Source organism: Oratosquilla oratoria, chromosome 6 (genome assembly GCF_046742065.1).
Source record: "Oratosquilla oratoria isolate Oo_2021 chromosome 6, ASM4674206v1, whole genome shotgun sequence".
Taxonomy (NCBI): domain Eukaryota; kingdom Metazoa; phylum Arthropoda; class Malacostraca; order Stomatopoda; family Squillidae; genus Oratosquilla; species Oratosquilla oratoria.
Genome location: NC_134782.1, coordinates 43394804 through 43417748, shown reverse-complemented (window position 1 = coordinate 43417748; position 22945 = coordinate 43394804). Strand labels below are relative to the sequence as shown.

Genomic DNA, 22945 nt, shown 5'->3' with positions numbered 1-22945 from the left:
TTTCCCACAAATCCTTTATAGAGTGTATGTTGTGTTGTTTGCGTGCATGATTGTGTATAATGCAGTCTTCCATTATGTGTTGTATGGTATGGGGTGAAGTGTTACATCCTGGGCAGCTGTTCACAACACGGTCATCCAGCCTCTTCTGGTAGCTTAGAAGTGCTGGGTGGTGACCGCATCGCAGTCTGGCCAAGTGGACTCTGTCCTTTCGTGGGAGAGAGGATTCAGAAGGGTGGATATCAGGGGGTCTGGCATGCAGCAGTGTGTTGTCTTTCAGTGTGTTAATGGAGCGGTGAGTGATATGATTATGAATATGTTGTTGTTGTTGTTGTCGTTCCCTAGACTGTCTGTCCGAGCAGTCCCGTCTCCCCAAGGAATGCCATAGCCGAAACTGGGTTTTCCCACAAATCCTTTATAGAGCGTATGTTGTGTTGTTTGCGTGCATGATTGTGTATAATGCAGTCTTCCATTATGTGTTGTATGGTATGGGATGAAGTGTTACATCCTGGGCAGCTGTTCACAACACAGTCATCCAGCCTCTTCTGGTAGCTCAGAAGTGCTGGGTGGTGACCGCACCGCAGTCTGGCCAAGTGGACTCTGTCCTTTCGTGGGAGAGAGGATTCAGAAGGGTGGATATCAGGGGGTCTGGCATGCAGCAGTGTGTTGTCTTTCAGTGTGTTAATGGAGCGGTGAGTGATATGATTATGAATATGTTTCCGGAGGCTGGTATTTGGTGGTTGTGGAGGAAGAGAAGAGAGTATCTGTGCGTGATAAAGGTCTTTGTCTACGTCGTGGGACCACCCCCCAACCCCAAGAGTTGGGGGCCAAACGGCAGCAACCACCCCTGGCCACCGGCTCTACGCAGGTGGCACCGATCCCCAAGAGGAGCTACGCCTACCTTGGGGAGTACCACAATCCTTTTTCCCAACATGGAAAGGGAGTTGGGAGATAGAGTTGGACACATGGAAAGAATGAGTGAAGAAAGACTAGTAAAAGAGGTATGGAAGGCAGATGTGGAGGGAGTGAACATGAGGGTATGTCCTAGGATGAGGTGGATGGATGGGGTGAAGGGGGCTTTGGGGAAGAGGGGAATGTCTGTTGAGTAAGGACGGGAGAGGACAGAAGACAGGGGTGAATGGAGAATGGTTGTATATGGATGATGTTGTGATGCATGAGATGGAATGGGCAGGGGGATGGGGGGTGAGGTAGTATGTGTGAGCAAAATTTGACGCAGCCCGAAGGGATTTCTCCCCGTCTTCTCCTTTTATGCTTGGGGGGACGGAGAAGGGGGGGTCGCCAATTTAATGAAGCGGCCTTGCTGTGGATGTGCTGTGTCTTGCGACACTGCTTCTGACCCAGGGCAATGGACAAGGTGCAGGGATGACCCGTCATCCAGGAGGTGATAAGATAAGAGGGAGGGTGGAGGGGTGTGGAGTGTATTCAGGGATGGAATGGGTGGGAATGATTTTATGCCTTTTCCTTTTTGGCTACCTCCCTTGTAAGGGGAAAAAAGCCTTGGTATATGTATGTATGTGTAATTTTTTTTTTTTTTTTTTTATCATTATTATATATTTTTTTTGCATCCAACCTAGTTGTGGACCAAAAGGTCTCCTGTCGGCATGCTCCGCCTTTGTAATCCTTTGTAATAAAAAACTATGTCAACATCAACGCACTCATAATAAATGTTGTTGATAATTTTGGAAATCCCCATGGTCAATTGGTATATTTGAGGGCTATTGCATATAAGTTGCAAATATTTTAAATAAATTTCTAAATATGTAAATCCTATATTAATAATAATTTATTAAATTTCAAATTTATTCCATTTTTAATTATACTATCACTTACTAAATATACCTTTACATAAATTCAATTTCTAGATATCATAATGCTTTTCAAATAAATAATTAATTGTCTTTTTAAATAAAAGTTTGATTTTTTTCAAGACAATTCTTATCCTTAATTTCAAGTATAAGGCTACAAACATGTGTTGAAAAGAATGGGCAATGTTCCCACATTGGCAATGTTCCCAGTGGCAATGTTTCCACATTGGCAATGTTCCCAGTGGCAATTTTCCCAATGGCAATATTTCTATCGCTATTGCTGGCTATGGGTAGTGGACGTGAAATTGAATGTTACAAGATTGCTACTATAGTGGCCCTGTTTAAGGCAGAGGATTCTGTGAAAGAAATATCTGAAAATACAGGAGTTACAGTGCATTCAGTGCAACACTGGTTGTTACGTTTCAAGGATGGTGGGGGCGGCAGTATTGCATTGTGTGAAGAGACACACCACCTAATAGCCTAGGACTTTCCTGCTGAATTTGTTTAGCAAATTTACAAGGAGACTTGTCTATCTCATGCTTAATAACATTTAAAGTGCGTGGTGTAAGTTTCCTGGGTCTGCCACAGCACTGACGTGGGGTAGGTAGTAACGCCCCCCCCTCCCCACCATCCTTGAAACATAACAAACATTGCACTGAATGCACTGTAACTCCTGTATTTTCAGAGATTTCTTTCACAGAATTCCCCTGCCTTAAAAAGGGCCACTATAGTAGCAATCTTATCACATTCAATTTCACATCCACTACCCATAGCTGGCAACACAGATACCAAACCACTGACAATTTACATAGGATCAAAGGCAAAGCACGGAGCTTCAGAAACATAATCCTCCCCCTGTCAAATCTCAAACAGCACCAAGCCTGGAAACACTGCATGTCCTAGTGGCAGCCAGCCTTGGTCTCGCTGCCAGGCATACAAAAAAATATCTGGCTCGCTTGGGATATTGAGGGTGAGGAACTTAATTTGTGGCACAAATATTGATGTCAGCATTATCGTGTCCAAACTTACGGCAGCTATTGTGTGTGTGTCTATATATATATATATATATATATATAAGTATGCTAGTGAGAGTACACTATGATTTTCTTTTCTCTCTCATTATGCCTGTGAATGGCTGTAACTGTGCAGCAACTGAATAAGATAATAGGAAAATATTTGAGTTATCTCTTGCGTTTGCCTTTGGCTTTTTTCCTTCGTCCACGTTTCTTGGGACCTGAACCAGATGACGGTGATTTGGTGTCTGATTTTTTGGTTGGAGGTCTGTCAGGAAAATTTTAAATAAAATTAGTACAAATATTAGGTAAAGTGAACTTCATTCCCTCCCCCTCCTGCTTTTCCTTTTTTCCCTTTCTACAACTCAACTTACATTTTATTGTTTTTCTTCTTTCTTTTTTTTTTACACCTGCCTTCAAACTTTTAATTACCAACCCTATGAGAACCCCTTAACTAACTTTCTGTCCTGTGGCAAGAGCTTTACAATATATGAACTGAGTGAGTATTGGGTAGTATGAGATGTGTTCTGTATTTCTGTGTGATGACTGCATTTAGGGTATATGTTGTTTATAGTTGGCATTACCCTATTGAAGGAATTAAGATGTCTTAATATCTTCAGCCAAATAAAATCTGAACACCTAGGTTTCCTAATCCAACATTTGCCAACCGCCACTTTTGTGGATGTTTGGGCCCAGGATATAAACCCACTTTAGGAATTGCCCCAGGACATAAAACACTACCAATTTCTGAAGTGGGTTTATGTCCTTGGCCCAAACGTCCACACAAGTGGCAGTTGGTGAGTGTTGGATAAGAAGACCTAGGTGTACAGAGCATCACTGTGGTAAATGGGCAAGGCCACATCAGTTCACAACAAAATAGACTTACTTGCTTCCACCCCTGGGCATAACAGGGGAGGGTGCTGACCGCTTCTTCTGTGGCTGTAGCTGCTGTTTGACTAAATCACTAAGATTGCCTTGTTCAGCTAACATTGCAAGAAAGGTGATGATAAATTGGTCATAGTTGTGTGTACGTCGACTGTCATCAATCTGTACAAACCAAAACACATGCAAGATCAGAGTAAAAAAATACAAGTTTGACTTCTTTGATAAATACATACATACATATACCAAAGGCATTTCCCCCCTTACATGGGGGGGGTAGCCAAAAAGAAAAAGGCATAGAAACCACTCCCACCCATTCCATTTCCTATATATTCCACTCCTCTCCACCCTCCTCCCTCCCTCTTATCTTGGCACCTCCTGGATGATGGGTCATCCCTACATCCTGTCCACTGCCCTGGGTCAGAAGCAGTGTCGCAAGACACAGCACATCCACAGCAAGGCTGCTTCATAAATTCGGCGACCCCCCCCTCTCCATCCCCTCATGCAGAAAAGGAGAAGACGGGGAGAAATCCCTTCCGACTGCGTCAAATTTTTCTCATACATACTTCCTCACCCCCCATCCCCCATCCACTCCCCCTCATGCATCACAGCATCATCCATACCCAACCCTTCTCCATTCACCCCTATCTTCTGTCCTCTTCCGTCCTTCCTCCACAGACATTCCTCTCTTTTGTAATGCCCCTTTCACCCCATCCATCCATCTCATCCTAGGACGCCCCCTCATATTCACTCCTTCCACCTCTGCCTCTGATAAATACATACATATACCAAGGCTTTTTCCCCCTTACAAGGGAGGTAGCCAAAAAGGAAAAGACATATAATCATTCCCACCCATTCCATCCCTGAATACACTCCACACCCCTCCACCCTCCCTATCATCTTAGCACCTCCTGGATGACGGGTCATCCCTGCACCTTGTCCATTGCCCTGGGTCAGAAGCAGTGTCACAAGACACAGCACATCCACAGCAAGGCCGCTTCATTAAATCAGCGACCCCCCCTCTCCGTCCCCCCATGCATAAAAGGAGAAGACGGGGAGAAATCCCTTCGGGCTGCGTCAAATTTTGCTCACACATACTACCTCACCCCCCATCCCCCGCCCATTCCACCTCATGCATCACAACATCATCCATATACAACCATTCTCCATTCACCTCTGTCTTCTGTCTTCTTCCATCCTTCCTCCACAGACATTCCTCTCTTTTGTAATGCCCCTTTCACCCCATCCATCCATCTCATCCTAGGACGCCCCCTCATATTCACTCCTTCCACCTCTGCCTCTGATAAATACATACATATTCCAAGGCTTTTTCCCCTTTACAAGGGAGGTAGCCAAAAAGGAAAAGGCATAAAATCATTCCCACCCATTCCATCCCTGAATACACTCCACACCCCTCCACCCTCCCTATCATCTTAGCACCTCCTGGATGACGGGTCATCCCTGCACCTTGTCCACTGCCCTGGGTCAGAAGCAGTGTTGCAAGACACAGCACATCCACAGCAAGGCTGCTTCATTAAATCAGCGACCCCCCCCTCTCCGTCCCCCCATGCATAAAAGGAGAAGACGGGGAGAAATCCCTTCGGGCTGCGTCAAATTTTGCTCACACATACTACCTCACCCCCCATCCCCCGCCCATTCCACCTCATGCATCACAACATCATCCATATACAACCATTCTCCATTCACCTCTGTCTTCTGTCCTCTTCCGTCCTTCCTCAACAGACATTCCTCTCTTCCCCAAAGCCCCCTTCACCCCATCCATCCACCTCATCCTAGGACGTCCCCTCATGTTCACTCCCTCCACATCTGCCTTCCATACCTCTTTTACTAGTCTTTCTTCACTCATTCTTTCCATGTGTCCAAACCATCCTAATACTCTCTCATCAACCCTATCTCCCAGCTCCCTTTCCACCCCCGTTCTTCTCCTCACCTCCTCATTTCTCACTCTATCTAGCCTAGTAACCCCCATCATACTTCTCAGACACCTCATCTCAAACACATTCAAACTCCTTCTCTCTTCCTCTCTTATGTTCCATGTTTCTGAGAGAGGAAGAAAGAAGGAGTTTGATAAATACATATATAAAATACATATACCAAGATGCTTTTTCCCCCTTGTAAGGAGGTGGCCAACCATTCAAATCCCTTTTCACTGTTCCTTCCATCTTAACACCTTTTGGATAAAGGGTTGTCACTATCCCCTGCCACACTGCTCAGGTCAAAGAAAATGCAGTAAAACATGACACTATAGCAGTGCCTAACAGCTGAAGCTGGATTATTTCCACCACTTCATTATATTCCCTCCCACCCATCCACTGGAGCAATATATAGAACAGACAAGAACATCCCTTCAGGCTGTCATTTCTTCTTCTATTTACAACCACTCTCCATTCATGCCTACCTTCTATTCAACAGGTATTCTTTTTTAATTCAATACCCACTTCACCCCATCCATCCCCTCAGGCTCCTTCTATCTACTTTTGATTTCCACTATTACTGCTAGTCTTTCTTCACTCATTCTTTCCATTATTTGTGAAACCCTATTTGCCAGCTTTCTTTCCATAACCTGCTCTCCATCTCATTTCAACATTTCTCATTGCACCCATCTTCACCCACCATACTTCTCAACCTCTTCAATATGAGTCAAACATTTGCATGCACATCAAGTTGTCTGATGTACGATGATGCATCACAATACATGAATTACAAAATACAGGGATTTCTCAATTTATGCGAGGGATATATTCCTGAAGGGATCGTGTAATTTAAAAATTGCTTAAAGTCAAAAGTTAACTTTTAGTATTGCTTACTTGATTTTTTACATTGTGTTATTCTAAATAATCCGTGTAATATGAAAAAATAACTAGGTTTTTTACCTCATGTTATACCAAAATTGTACATTCTAAATACGCATAACTCGAGAAATCCCTGTATAAAGTTACTGCTGTTATACTCATTCTCTTTCACCCTGAATAGATATAACATCACAGAAAACATGATCAAGCCTGTTCACAGAATACGGGGTCACTCAGCTACAACTACAAAATAAATATAATCAGGAAGCCAATGCTGGGATCCTCATATACCTTACTTGGAGCTCATGACGCATACATAGGCATCTTCATATTCAAGAAATTAAACACTTCACCTTAAACACATTTTGGCTCTTCCATTCTGCCTCCTTCAAATTCCAAGTCTCAGCTCGATACAGTGTCACAGGCATCTGCTAGTGGTGAACTTGCAGAGCTGTTCATTTTCAAATTCCATCAACAATATTTCTTATGCCTTCTCACACATGGAGAGCTGACAACTGTCAACAGCTCTCCTACTATTTTCTGCCAGTGACAGAGAAACAGTTCCACATAAATACAACACAGACAACAGTCCAATTTTTTTTTACCAAAGAGATCTGTGGAAGAGCCTTTTGTTCTCATCCATACCACATCCACACACACTGACCAACTCATTTACTATGATTCTGGGTGGAATCCTCCTTGACTTTTCATAGGAAAAAATACATACATACATACATATACCAAAGGCTTTTTCCCCCTTACAAAGGAGGTAGCCAAAAAACAAAGGCATAAAAACCATTCACACCCATTCCACCCCAAATACACTCCATTCCCCTCCACCCTCTACCCTCCCTCTTATCTTGAGATAATACCTAATCCACTCAGTTCATCCCTTCTAGTTGCCTTCTTTGACAAACCTAGGAACACAATGGAAGTATTCTTTTCCTCCCCTACCACAGCCAAAATCATACTACTATTAATAATTCACTTACTCTGTACTTCCTTCTCTTATCCAACTCTTCTTTGAGTAACGTATCACAGCCCTTCATTTCTGCATCCAATTTCTGTACTAAATTCAGTAAATCTTTTGGACCAAACATTTCATCAGAGGTAGAATTCAAATGATCCTTGATAAAATCTGTAAATTAAAAAGCAGTCAAAATGTTATGTAAAAGCACTGATAAAGAACCATTACATGAACTTTTAATCTGAGCCTAAACATATATATTTCCTTCTCCAAAATTTACCTAATTTACATGGATTCTATGCCTCATTGTACTGTCTGACCCATACAGTGTAGTGGAGTGGTAAGATAATGCTGGAGGTAATGAATTGATTGACCAATTTCTGTATTTACAGATCATCTAGTCATTCATTTTCTTTACAACCCCAAGTTCTTACAAACCCTTAAGGGGCAATGACTGGATAAATTATGTGCAGTCAATACTTTAGGGACTTGGTGATCAATCAATTCACTGCTCTGGATCTCTCTCGCGAGAGACTCTACCCCAGAAAGCCAAAAAGAGCCACTGGTTCAGCCAATAAGTTACTAAGTCACATTTTTGTGTTCCTCTTTGGAAAAAGTGAGTGTGAAGTACAGTATAAGGTACTCTGTGATCTGTAGTAACTTGAGTTTGTTTTGTTAGGTTGATTCTGTGCTAGTACTGTTTTAATGTGATGTAGTAACCTGAATGATGGCATCCCAGTGCTCAGCTCTGTGCCATCCCCTTAGTTACAATGTGGTTAACTACACATCACTATACATAACAACAAAAGTTAACTCACTGCAGGTGTCCTGGTATTTCTCCAGCTTAGAGTCGTTATCATCCAAAAAGTCATCTATGTCATCATCACTAAACATAATGTCATCTTCCTTCTTGACAGTTGAGAGTGAACCATCATCACTTCCATACCATCTTTTTTCATCTAAGATGGCCAAGGATGACTTTTTCTCCTCCAGCAGTCCCACAGGGGACTTCTTTTCCTCCTGCATCCCAAACGACTTTTTATCATCAGCAGCATTAAAAGGAAGCCTTTTCTCCTCAAACATCGCTTGTGATGGTCTCTTTTCATAAAATCTTTTCTCATCTAACATTGGTAATAATGCTTCAGAATTGTTACTATTCATGCTATAGGCATGCTGGGAGAGTGAATAATCTGATTTAGGTATTGAAGGGAGGATATTTTCAGATGACAGGGAGCCTAATGCTGGCACATCATCTTTCTTATCCATAAGCAGAGTGGGCTTTTCTTCACCTGCAAAAAAAAAAAAAAATAAATAAATAAATAAATAAATAAATAAATAAATAAATATATACACAGTGGCCGTGAAAAGTTTGGGCACAAAATTATAGGTGCCCCAACTTTCCCCTAAACTCAAAACATGCGAAAAATACAACTTTCCACCCAAACTTTTCGCTATTTTTCAATGCTAGCGTTTGTACCCGTATTTAGCCGAGACAATACACACTATTTGGCAACTCTGTTTAGGCGCACTCGATGTCACATGGAGTCACTTTCTAAACATCTCTCACGGAGAGTAGTCTTTTTTTTGCGGTGGTCTCTGTTTTTGTGCCTTGATATCTCCGTAATGGGAAGTGGTAAAGAGCTGGAAAGAGACACAGTTGTTACAATCATAACCCTCTATAAGGAGGGTTATAAGTGTAAAGATATTGCTACTCGTGTGGGAATTGGAGTGCGTCAAGTGCAAAAGTGGACCAAGAAATTTCGAGACGAAGGAAGTGACATCATTCATACTCCAAAGCATCGCTCTGGTCGGCCAAGGAAGATATCAAATCGTACTTCTACGGTTCTAACTGCCTCCTAATAACCGTAGGAGGCAGTTAGAACCGTAGAAGTATGATTTGATATCTTCCTTGGCCGACCAGAGCGATGCTTTGGAGTACGAATGATGTCACTTCCTTCGTCTCGAAATTTCTTGGTCCACTTTTGCACTTGACGCACTCCAATTCCCACACGAGTAGCAATATCTTTACACTTATAACCCTCCTTATAGAGGGTTATGATTGTAACAACTGTGTCTCTTTCCAGCTCTTTACCACTTCCCATTACGGAGATATCAAGGCACAAAAACAGAGACCACCGCAAAAAAAAGACTACTCTCCGTGAGAGATGTTTAGAAAGTGACTCCATGTGACATCGAGTGGAAAGTTGTATTTTTCGCATGTTTTGAGTTTAGGGGAATGTTGGGGCGCCTATAATTTTGCGCCCAAACTTTTCGCGGCTACTGTATATATATATATATATATACCTATATATATATATATAGGTAAAGAGGAAAAATTTAAAAGTGTTTGAGATGAAATGTATGTGAAGTATGGTAGGGGTTACAAGGTTGGATAAAGTGAGAAATGAAGGGGTGAAGAAGAGAGTGGGGGTGGAAAAGGGAACGGAAGACAGGGGTGATGAAAGAGTATTGGGATGGCTTGGACACATGGAAAGAATGAATGAAGAAAGATTAGTAAAAGAGGTGTGGAAGGCAGAGGTGGATGGAGTGAACTTGAGGGGACAACCAAGGATGAGATGGATGGATGGGGTGAAAGGGGCATTGAGCAGAAGTGGGATGTCTGTTGAGCAGGGAAGGGAGAAGGCAGGAGATAGGGGTGAGTGGAGAATGGCTGTGTATAGATGATACTGTGATGCAAGGAAGGGAGTGGGTGGGGGATGAGGGGTTAGGGAGTGATTATGTGTGAATGATATTTTGATGCAGTCCAAGGGAATTTCACCCTGTCTGCTATTTTTCTGCATGAGGGGGTGGAGAGGTGGTATTGCTGATTAAATGAAGCAGCTTTGATGTGGATATGCTATGTCTCGCTGCATTGCTTCTGACTCAAGGCAGTAAGCAGGATACAGGGATGACCCATCATCCATAAGGAGCTAAGATGACAAGGAGGAAAAGGTGGTGGATGGGAGTGGAATGGGTGGGGGTGGGTACATGTCTTTTGACTATGGCTACCTTCCTGGTAAGGAGGAAAAAACCCTCAGTGTATTTACCTAGTTGTATTTTACAGGAAGAGAGCTATGCTCGTAGTGACCCACTTTTGTATCTTTCAGCATCCAATTTGATCTTAAATTCTTGTATAGTTTTTGCACTATTTTTCTTCATTCAGTTTGTTCCAGATATCTATCACTCTGTGTGGGAAGCTATTCTATTTCAGATCTCTTCTGAAACTATTCTTTTTAAATTTATTTTCATGTACTCTTGTTTTTCTTCTATCCCACTTTAATAAGTCATCTCTATCAATGACTTCCATCACTTTCATAATTTGGTATATGGTTAACAGGTCTCCTCTTTCTCTTCTTTGTTTCAGGGTAGGTAGTTCAAGTTTGTCCAATCTTTGTTGGTATGTCAAATTGGAGAGTGTTGGTGCCATCTTTGTCATTGCTCTTTGAATTTTAATTTCTTTATGCTCTTTTTAGTTCTAGGTGTCCATAGTGTCACAGCATACTCCAATTTTGGTCTTATCAATGTAACTCAAATTTTCTTTACCATTTCTTCATCCATGTAGTCAAAAGTCACTTTCATTGATCTTAACAAATTGAAAGTTTCTCTGACTAGTTTACTGATATGTTTGTCTGGTGTCATGTCATTGGTGATAGTTACTCCTAGGTCCCTTTCCAAGTTGACTTTTTTAATTTCCTTTGTACCAATTTTGTATTGTCCTGATATTCTGTTTTTGCTTTTTCCAAATTCCATTATACTACATTTCTTGATGTTGAAATTCACTTCACTCTTCTGACTCCATTTCCAGATTTTGTCCAGGTCTTCTTGTAATGATTTGCAATCTTCCTCTGTACTTAACTCTCTTTAGTAGCTTTGCATCATCTGCAAAGAAGTTCATATAACATTTCTCACTTCATCCATGTCATTTATATATATGGCAAACATTATCAGAGCCAATAAAAAGCCTGGTGGGACTCCACTTATCATTTCTTCCCTATTTGAGTTCTTGTCTGAGTACCACCCTCATTTTTCTCCCATTCAAGAAATCTTTCATCCATTCCAATAACTTTCCTTGTATTCCACCTATTGTTTCAATTTTTCTTAGTAGCTTTTTGTGTGGTACTTTGTCAAATGCCTTTTGTAAATCTAAGAAGGCACAATCTGCCCATCCGTCCCTTTCTTGAATTATTTCTATTAATCTCGAGTAAAAGCATATCAAGTTTGTGGCACATGATCTTCCACTTTTAAATCCAAATTGTTTTGGATTTAGTATTTTGTTGTCCTCCAAGTCTTTAAGCCATTTATTTTTGATAACTTTTTTGTATATTTTTCCTATGGTACTTGTAAGGAAGACCAGTCTATAGTTGGTTGGGTTTTCTTTGTCTCCTCCTTTGTATATTGGTACAATATTTGCATTTTTCCAATCTTGTGGTACTTTTCCTTTTTTGAGTGAGAAATCAATTATCTTGTGTATTTTGTCCATTAGTGCGTCTATACATTCTTTCAATATCCAATTTGCAATTCCATCCAGCTCATGTGACTTTCTGATGTCAAGGTTTTTTATTTATTCTTATTTCTTTCTGTGTCACCATTATTTCTTTCATTGCGGGAGACTTTTCTCTCTGTCCTTCCTCCCAATTTTGTGAGTTTTCAATTGTGAATACAGATTTAAAATCCTTGATCATAATCTTAGTTATTTCTACATCATCTATATATTCTTTATTTCCATCACACAGTTTCACTATTTCATGTTTGTCTTTTAGTTTGTCATTTATATATCTGTAGAACAAGTAGGTTGCTCCTTGCATTTTTCTATTATGTCTTTTTCATAGTTTCTTTTTTCTTCCCTGGATATCTTTGCCTTTTTTTTTTACGTCTTTTCCAGGCTTTGTCTCTTCTATCTTTAGCTTCACTACACTTTTTGTTATACCAACTCTTTATGTATACCTGTTTTTGTTTCTTTTTTGGTACATATTTATATTTTCCCTCCTTGTATTTCTCTTTTAATATGTTCCACTTCTCTTCCATCTTTGTTTCTTCATTTAAAAGTTTTTTGAAGTCTGTTTTGTTGTACATTAGTCTTCCTTTTCTATGTTTCTCATCTCTTCTCACATCATTTTGTTCTTTTAGTTTGAACTCTATTAGTATGTGGTCACTCTTCCCAACTGGTGTCTTGTATTCCATTTTGTCCATTATTTCAGGCTCAGATGTGAATATTAAGTCCAGTCTCAACAGTTCTTCATAGTTTCTATATCTGGTGTTTTCCTTCACCAATTGAGTCAATGTGTATTCAATGGTCATATCCAGTAGAACATTTCCTCAAAGTTCCTCTCCACCTTTTACTGTCATTTCTTCCCAACATATTTCCTTTGAGTTAAAGTTACCTATAATTACTACGTTTCTTCCTTCTTTCATTAATTCAATTAATGTATTCATTGTGTCTTCCAGTAGTTAGGAGTGATCACTATCAGTCCAAGCCTGTGGTTTTTGGGGGCACATATACTACTATAAATTTCTACTTTTCATATTTCCGTTTTCAACTTTAATCATAATCAATTCTAGATTATTTTTTCCTTCTGTTATTTTTGTCACATCTAAACTTTTTTTTAGTCAAAAACATGATTCCTCCACCCTTTTTTTCCATTCTATTTTTTGTCCATTGGTTATATAGACTTTGTCCTATAGTATTTCCAACACTTTTGTGGTAGTGGTCCTTTTAATTTTGTTTCCACAATTCCCATTATATCAGGTTTCTCTTTTAACAGATAGTCGTCTAATTCATTTAGTCCAGAAATCATTCTGTCAATGTTTGTGTATGTTATTCTTAATTTCTTCCTTTCTTATCTTTTTTGGTTTCCGTTTCCTTTTTTTGATGTACCATTTCCTCAGCCTCAGGCTCAATAGCCTAAAAAAAAAAAAGAATAATAATAATAATAATTTTTTCAGTCCCTGTTCTATTCTCATTTTTTTCATTTGTTTCAATTTTAGGTGCATTTTCTTCTTCTATTTCCTTATCGCTCATTTCCTTTTTTATCCATACATTTTTATATTTTTCACTGTTTGCTAGCTTTGCTGCTTTCAATAGTACTTCAGCTATCATTTGAGTCCTTAGTTTGATTTTTAGTGGCCTATAGTGTTTTTCTCTAGAGTATTGTCCCATTCTATGTACCTCATTGATGTCTTTGTTGAACTCTTGCCTTTCTTCCTGAACCACTTTCAGAATTTCCTTTGCAATTTCTTTCTCTTCTTTTTCTCTTTGGTATTTGTATACATTATGTTTTTCTTTGATACCATAAACTGTAATGCACATTTTTTATCTACTGTGTGTGTGTGTGTATATATATATATATATATATATATATATATATACACACACACACAAAATATATAACATAATAAGTTGCTTACTCAAAGAAGGTAAAATATTAGAAGACTGGAAAAATGCTGATATCATAGCAATTTATAAAGGAAGAAATATGGAAGAACCAACAAATTACAGACTGGTTTCCCTTACAAGCATGGTGGCTAATATTTGTGAAAAAGTTATAAAAAGTAGATGGATAAAACATCTGGAGAAGAACAATATCCTAAATCTGAGACACTTTGGATTTAGACAGGGAAGGTCATGTACCACAAATTTGATCTGCTTTTACTCAAGACTACTACACATAATACAAGAAAGGGGTGGATGGGCTGATTGTGCATTCCTAGATCTAGAAAAAACTTCTGATAAAGTCCCTTGCAAAAAACTATTAAGAAAACTGGAAGTGTTTCAATATTTCATTCTTTGTTACCTCTATTTCTTTCATAGGGGGGATTTTCTCTTTCCCTTTGATCTCTTCAGGTTGAATGTTCTCCCTTGTAAACACTGATTTAAAATGCTTGTTCATAATTTCCGCCATTCCTATTTCCTCTGTGTATTCAACTCCTCCTTGTCTTAATTTCTCCAAATCTTGTTTGTTTTTCAGTTTGTTCTTTACAAATCTGTAAAATAATTTTGGTTGATCTTTACATTTTTCTATGACATCTTTTTCATATTTTCTCTTTTCCTCTCTGCACACTTGTACATATTCATTTCTATAACAAGTATATATTTTCCATTTTTCAGGTCTTTTGTCTTTCTTTCATTTGGTCCAAGCTTTATATCTTTTGTCTTTTAACTCCCTACAACTTTTGTTGTACCAGCACTTTACATATTCTTTTTCTTGTTTTTGTCTTGGGACATACTTTTCCACTCCTTTTTATAAATTTTTGTCAAAATATTCCATTTCTCTTCCACTGTTGTTTCTTCTTTGTATATTCCTTCCCAGTTTTCTTTTTGAAAGAATTCTCTTATTTTATCAAAGTTTGTTTTTTCATACATCATTCTTCCTTTTCTATATTGTTCATTTCTTTTCATGTATTTTTCCTCATTTAGTTCCAGTTCAATCAATTTGTGGTCACTTTTACTTATTGGTGTTTTATATTCAATCTTTTCCACTATTCTAGGTTCAGATGTGATTATTAGGTCTAGTCTCGATGGTTCTTCTTCATTTCTATATCTAGTGTTCTCCTGTATCCACTGTGTCATTGTATGGTCAATAATCATCTCAAGTAGAACATTTCCCCATGAGCCGTCTCCATCCTTTACTGTCATCTCTTCCCAGCAGAGTTTGCAATTAAAGTCGCCCATCATAACTATTCTTCCTCCATCTTCCATTATCATATTTAATGTTATCCTTGTGTCTTCTAACATACTTTTATGTTCACTCTCTTCCCACAAGGCTGTTTTTGGAGGCACATAATTTATCACAAACTTTCTGCTCTTCTTATCTCTGTCTTCCACTTCAATCATAATTATCTCTACTGTATTCTTTCCATATGTGACACACCTCACGTTTATATCCTTTTTAGGAACATAACTCCACCCCCTTGTTTTGTCTCTCTGTTTCTAATCCAATAATTATATGCATCATGTCCTACACTGTTGGGTGGTAGTGGACCTTTTAATTTCGTTTCTACAATTCCCATTATGTCCGGTTCTTTTTCCTTCAGATAATCATTCAGTTCATTCAATCCTGTTATTAATCCATCTATATTTGTGTAAGACACTTTTAGTTTTCTGCCACTTCCATTGTATTCTGTTTCCCTTTTGTTTTTATCTAGTATGTCGTATTTCCTTACTTTCATATTCACTACTCTCCAATAGAATTTCTCTTTTTCTGACTCTGTTCTGTTCTTGCTTTTTTCCTTAGCTTCATGTCTTTTCATTTTTTCCTCCTCTCTTTCTTCTTTATTCATTTTTCTTTTTATACATACCTTTTTATATTGTTCACTTGCTGCTAGTTCCCTGTTTTTGCTAAGATATTCTCTGCCATCATTTGTGACCTGAATTTAATCTTAATTTGTCTGGTCTTATCTGTACTATACTCTCCAAGTCTATACATCTCTTCAATTTGTTTCATGATTTCAGGTTCATCTTCCTGAACTAATTCAAGTAAACTGCTTACTTTTTATTTTTCCTCATTGATTCTTTTGGTTCTATTTAGGTTATATTTCTCTTCCATTCCTAATATAATTATACATTTCAGTAGTTTTGATGTATCATAGGTCATATTCAGCCATCCACAATAGTATCTTAATAATATGTCCTAATGTAAAACTGCTTTCACTGTACCACCTTCTGAAAACTTGTAACAAAGCATATCTCTTTACATTCAACATTTACAAGAAAAATACATCTTTCAGGTTGTAAAACTCATTCACTTCTCCTACTCCTCTGGTTTCCAGTCAGAAAAGCTCTTGACAACAACTAACTGACTCCCCATATATTCCTACTATAATATTAGTCTATCATCTATTTATATAACAACAGGCTTCTTCTCCCATTATATGGGAGGTAACCAGCCAAGGCACACACCCACACATCCTACTCTTACCCAATACCCAAATGTTTTCCCTTTCATCTTAGCTCCTTGTGGGTCACCTAGTCATTACTCATTCTACATGAATATCACAATACTGAATATTTTAACCAAAACTTTTTCTTCAGCCCCCCCAAAAAAACTAAACACCTTCATACAACCATTATTCACTACAAAAAATATAATGTAAATTTACCTGATGCAGGTGGCATTTCTGTTGGCAGCCCTGGCGTAAGCTCATTAGAAGCTTCCATATTGAGTCGTCTCACAACACCAGCAAGACTTTCTGTTGGTCAAAAAATATTTTTCTAGTCCATAAAAACCATAATCCCTTATTGTTACAATGTTGTAAAAGATTCGAGTAACTGTGTCCTGAAATTATGTGCCCATGCAAAGACCCTCTCCCCTATAAAGGGGTCATCACACAGGGCTATTTTTCCGCTCACATTCTATCTCCAGCCACCAGTCGAATAACTAGAATACAACTTCGCTTCCAGAAATTTAGACCTCTATAAGAACATTTCAGAAGTATATTTAATATTTGTATAGGTTTACAATCTATTAGTTCATCATTCAGTTTTACTATATATGACAAAGATATTTTGATATTTGGAGATTTTAAAAATAAAATATTGTAACCATAGTCCTTTTTTACTCAAATGTTGTCTCAACTATTGGTGATAGTGAAGCCTGTAGAAGCCAGTGTGATAACCCTTCAAGGAGGGTGGCCAAGTCGTAGCACACACCCAAATCATACTGAAATAACACCCACTCAGCCACCCTTCCCATCTTAGCACCTTGGGGGTGAAGGATCACCCAGTCCCCCGTCAGATTGATTGGTTCAAAGGCAATGCGCCAAAGCATAGCTTTTCTACAGCAGGACCTGACTGCCAGAGCTGGTTTGCCCCTAACACTTGATCATAAGGTGATCCCCCTTCCTCCTTGATCCACAAGAGTTATAATGCAAGTGTCCTGTCACAAGTTAGTATCAATATTATTCTAATCCCACAGCTAAATTTTGAGAACTACATTAAGTACCACTAAAGTGGCTGGTTCCCTTGGAAGAGTGTGCAATCATCTTAGTTTAGCTAGAAGAATGTTTATATATTGTGAAGACCAAAGAACTTAGATAAACACCTTCCATAACAAGTAGTACCCATCCTTTTTTTACCTGATTCTTGTCAAGTTACTTTATTCAACCAAGTAGCACCTGAGTTGTCCTGAGGTCATGTATATCTCATGTAACCCTTTCCATACATAAAACATAAGTCACTCAAAACAGATTTTGTGTTATTGTTTCAGTATAGTTTCAGTGGGTCAGTGTAGGATGAGGTGTGTAGTGTCTTATGTGTTGCGATTGCATCTGGGGCAATTTGCTTTTGTGGCTAAGCCTATTCTGTATATTCAATCAAAAGAAACATAAATCCTGTAACATGACTAATTTATGCATTATGAAATCAACCAATCTGTTGCCTAGTACTCTTTTGCAGGAGACTCATCACGACCAAGAAACCAGCCACACCCAAGAATCTGACCTATAAATCACTCAGTGAAGAGATCTTAGGCTGCTATCTAGAGTGAGCTATGAAGAGTGTAGTATTGGGTGCCCTGTATCCCTTAGGAACCATAATTTTGCATCATGATATGACACTAGTGATATCTGATCTCACATAAAGTGAAGTTACTTCTTACCAGCAGTATTAGGAACCTCGCAGTTGGTTGTGGAGTGTGGGCCAGGCACCATACGTACAACAACAAGACGCTGAAAATCGCTGCAACTCTTTGGACTGGAGTCATAGTCATGACTAGGCTATTTAGAAAATAAGATCAAATTCACCATTACTTTTTCTATAATATAAAAACAAAGAGTTTAAAAATTATCTTCAAAATAAAGATTTCTAAATTCAGTACTAAACTTTTTTTTTCATTCCAAGTAAAATTTCTAACTAATCCATCATAATCGTCTAAAATCTATCTATTTATTCACCCATTCACTCATTAATATTGCATCTAAAATTTCTTTTTATCTTTCCCTATTTACTCTACCAATACATCACAACATTCATGAACAAAACACCTATTATCCTAACCTGTGGAGAGTTGAACACACTTCCACTCTCTGATGCTGTATAAGTACTCGGAGTACTTGGAGTTCCTGGTGACGTTTCGATTGTTAGGGGCTGAGAAAAATCTGCCAATCCCTCATCCTTTAGTGCACGTGGCATTCCACTTTGCTGTATAATAGTTAAGTGTTAAGTTTTATATTCTCTCATTTTCCTTCTGCATGACACATCAGGAGTACTTAATTCAGTTCTTCCTAACACCACAAATAACAATCAAACAGTGCAATAATATAACAGTTGTTCCCTGATACCCAGAGCTGCCTAGTGTAGGCCTTATGGTCTCTTGCAGTCTCCTTCATTCTTATGTTCTTATGTAGAGTTGAAGTTAAGGTTAGGAAGGCCTTAGTTAAGCAATGGACTTTTGAATCACTAATAACTAACATCACCATGCTAGGAATGATAACAGAACTTCAGAATATACAGTTAAGAATACATGCACAAACATACACATACCAAAATTCCATTTCCCCCTTAAAAGGGGGTTGACTTATTCAAAGTAACACCCACCCTACACCCATCCCACACCCGTATATTGTCCTTCCTACCCTAGCTCCTCATGAATAAACCTCTTCAATACGTGTCAAATATTCACACGCACGTCAGGTTGCCTGATGTATTATGATGCATCACAATATGCACATTAAAAGATATAAAGTTATTGCTGTTTTACTCGTTCTCTTTCACCCTGAATAAATATAACATCACAGAAAATATGATCAAGCCTGTTCATAGAATATGGGGGTCACTCAGCTACAACTACAAAATAAATACAATCAGGAAGCCAATGATGGCATCCTCATACACCCCACTAGCAGCTCATGATGCCTACATAGGTATCATCGTATTCAAGAGGTTAAAGGTTATCTCTGTTCTCCACCCACTGTTCAGGTCAGAATCCCTAAGATAATCAGCATAAGCATTTACCACTTGATGTTGCTAAGAAAAAATAAATAAATAAATAAATAAAATAAATGAAATACAAGGACTAGGCCCTGTTTTTAAATGAAAGCAACACTTACTGCTTGGTTATGCTGCTCTAACTGGTGTGGCTGTTCTTCTTTCAGTGGGGGTATGGGTTCTGCATAACCTTGTGCTTCCAGCTTCTTGGAGGCTGCTACAGCCAATAAAGAAAGGTTGCTCCCAGCTGCAAGATACACACATACATATAACAAAGGCTTTTTCCCCCTTACAAGGGAAATAATCAAAGTCAAGGGCATAAATCCACTCCCACCATTCCATCTCCACATACGCCATTCCCATTCACCACCCCTCCCTCCCTCTTTTCTTGGCTCCTCCTGAATGACAGGTCACCTGCAAGATGCAAATTCCAATTATACCTTATGACCCACATGTCCCTTTAGCCATAAATTAACTTGTCTAGCAATAACCAGAACAAAATATTTCTATTTATTCCTACATACCAAATGGCTTCTTCCTTTTTATAATGGAGGTAGCCAGACAAGGCATGCGCCAATCCCCCACCACCAACCATTAGTTTCTATTTTATCTTAGCTTTTTACATATGATCATATGGCACAACATGCCACAAATAGTTAATAAATCCATTAGCCTAGACCTCTCTTGTAGGAGACCTAAAGACCTCAGAAAGTGAACCATGGCTACTGGTTCAATCCATAACCAAAAAGAGGAGAAAGTAATGAAGTATTTGAGAAGGAAAAGAATATTTGTGGAGGAAGTAAATGTTTGTATATGAGAAACAAAGATAAAGGTAAAGAGGAAGAAGAGGCAGTTAAGTAGGAGATGGTTGAAGGGAAGATTAAAGAGAGAAAAGATAGAGGAACATAAGGATGGAAGCAACAAAAAGGGTACAAGGGATGATACACCACATCTGGGCAAGACATATCACATTCTCCTTCATCCTTGTTGTAATTATATTTTTCTGAATTATGGCCTAATGTATCCTAACACATAAAAGAGGACAACTATTTTCTTACCTATCTCATTGTCTAAAAAATCTGGATCATTCTGGATATCTGGAAACTTTTTGCCAATATATGCTGGATACTGCAACTGGATGTACTGATGGAGAGCCTCAAGTATCGTCTGCCTGACAAAGACACAATGATCATTTATACATATAAGTAATTCTAACAAAGAAAACATTCCTAAAGTTATATACTGCATCTTACATCCATACATCTTTTCACTTAACTGAAATCTTGATCACAAGTGGTTTTATTTACACTACCCAACCACCTTTTCTTTATTTCACCTTTTGTTTTTATTCCTCAAGACCATTCCCAAGCTTCACAAATGTTATCCTTTTGGTACATACATATACCAAAAGATCTTTCTCCCTTATAAGGGAGGTAGCCAAAAAACAAAGGCATAAAAACCACTCCTACTCATTCCATCTCCCAACATACTCCACTCCCATCCACCCCCTTCTCCCCCTCTTATCTTGGCACCTCCTGGATGACGGGTCATCCCTGCATCTCACTCACTGCCCTGGGTCAGAAGCAGTGTCACAAGACACAGCACATCCACAGCAAGGCTGCTTCATTAAATTGGCAACCCCCCCCCCCTCTCTCTCTCCTCATTTGGTACTTATTACATTAAAAGCATCTAAAAAATAAATAAGTAAATAAATAAGAAATATAAAATGCATACATACATATATCAAGGGCTTTTTCCCCCTTACAAGAGAGGTAGCCACAATCAAAGTCATAAATCCACCCCCACTCATTTCATCCCCACATACTACACTCCCATTCACCACCCCTCCCTCCCTCTTTTCTTGGCTACTCCTGGATGACGGGTCATCCCTGCATCTCGCCCACTGCCCTGGGTCAGAAGCAATGTAGCAAGACACAGCACATCCACCGCAAGGCTGCTTCATTTAACCACTTTGGTACAATGATGCCCACTGCTTCTAACTGAGGTGCAAGTAGGTACACGAGGATGCCAGTGACAGCATCTTGATTATATTTTATTGCGGATTCTGTGAACTGGTTTGATCACGTTATCTGTGTTTATTATTACTCAGAGTAAAAGAGAATGAGTAATACAGCAGTAACTTTATATTTTATAATGCAAGTAATGTGATGAATCATACATTTGGCGGCCGATGATGCGCATGAGAATTTGAGTCGTACTGAAGTGGTTAATTGGCGACCCCCTCTCCACCCCTCATACAGAAAAAGAAAAGAACTATCTATCTACATACCAAGAGCTTTTCCCCCCCTATAAGGGAGGTAGCCAAGTCAAAGGCCCATACCTACTCCCACCCATTCCACTCCCCTCCACCACCCTTTCCTCCCTCTCATCTTAGTTCCTCCTGGATGACAGGTCATCCCTGTATCCCACCCAATGCCCTGGGTCAGAAGCATATCAAAAAACTTTATGTTTTTCATCACTTCACACCTTCTAGAGAAAATAAAAGAAAAAGTATCTCTAATGATTACCTATCCCTTCGTAGGCTACTAAGTTTAACCCTGAAGGCTTTTATCTTGTCTGGCACAACGGCCATGAGATTGAACCGAATATCATGGTAGGGCTCTCCACCTGTTGCAATGCCTAATCGCTCTGTAATGACCCGACGAAATTTTTCTGTCCAGTCTTCTCCTTCCTGCCAGGGTCCTGTAGATTTGAAAGAGAAAAAATAATCCAATGTAAGTCACTTTTACTATCATTAAAAATTCTAAAAAAAAAATCATATCTTTCCAAGCATAGCATTATCATTTAACACAAACAACAATGATTACTTACTTTTATTTAGTGAGTTGGACACTGAGAAAAACAAGAAGAGCTAGGGTGGAAAAGAAGATGGCAGATAGGGTTGATGAAAGAGTATTGGGATGGTTTAGAGACATGGAAAGAATGAGTGAAGAAAGATTAGTAAAAGAGGTGTGGAGGGCAGAGGTGGAGAATGTGAACATGAGGGGGCAACCAAGGATGAGATGGATGGATGGGGTGATAGGGGAATTGAGCAAGAAGGGAATGTCTGTTGAACAAGGAAGGGAGAAGGCAGGAGATAGGAGTGAGTGGAGAATGGCTGTGTATAGATGATACTGTGATGAAAGGCAGGGATGCAAGAAAGTGTGTGTGTGGGAGGGGGGGAAGGAGGAGTTATGTATAAATACTTTGACACAGCCTAAGGGATTTCTCCCTGTCTTCTTTTCTACACAAGGGGACTGAGAGAGGGGGGTCACCAATTAAGTGAAGTGATCTTGCTGTGGATGTGATGTGTCTTGCTGCACTGCCTCTAACTGAGGGCAGTGGGCAGGATACAAAGATGACTTGTCACCCATGAGGAACTAAGATGAGTGGGAGGAAAGGGTGGTGGATGAGTGGAATGGGTGGTAGTGGGTACTTGCCTTTTGACTTGGCTAACCCCCTTTAAAGGGGGGGGGGGTCCTTGGTATAGATAGATAGATGGACTTTTGGAAAAGGTCAGTCATCTG

At 39.2% G+C, this 22945-nt stretch overlaps 1 protein-coding gene across 1 annotated transcript in view; it reads right to left on the bottom strand.

The window, feature by feature from the left end:
- Positions 1-317: 317 nt before the first annotated feature.
- caly (ubiquitin carboxyl-terminal hydrolase calypso) overlaps positions 318-22945 on the bottom strand; it is a 34821-nt gene continuing 12193 nt past the window's right edge. The window contains exons 6-15 of the mRNA XM_076186873.1: positions 21947-22121; positions 20477-20589; positions 19541-19665; positions 18489-18632; positions 18091-18208; positions 16595-16684; positions 8317-8787; positions 7524-7669; positions 3723-3883; positions 318-3104 (exon numbers count right to left, since the gene is read on the bottom strand). Coding sequence (XP_076042988.1) covers positions 3005-3104; positions 3723-3883; positions 7524-7669; positions 8317-8787; positions 16595-16684; positions 18091-18208; positions 18489-18632; positions 19541-19665; positions 20477-20589; positions 21947-22121 — 1643 coding nt within the window. The 3' untranslated portion in view covers positions 318-3004. The remainder of the gene's footprint in view (positions 3105-3722; positions 3884-7523; positions 7670-8316; positions 8788-16594; positions 16685-18090; positions 18209-18488; positions 18633-19540; positions 19666-20476; positions 20590-21946; positions 22122-22945) is intronic.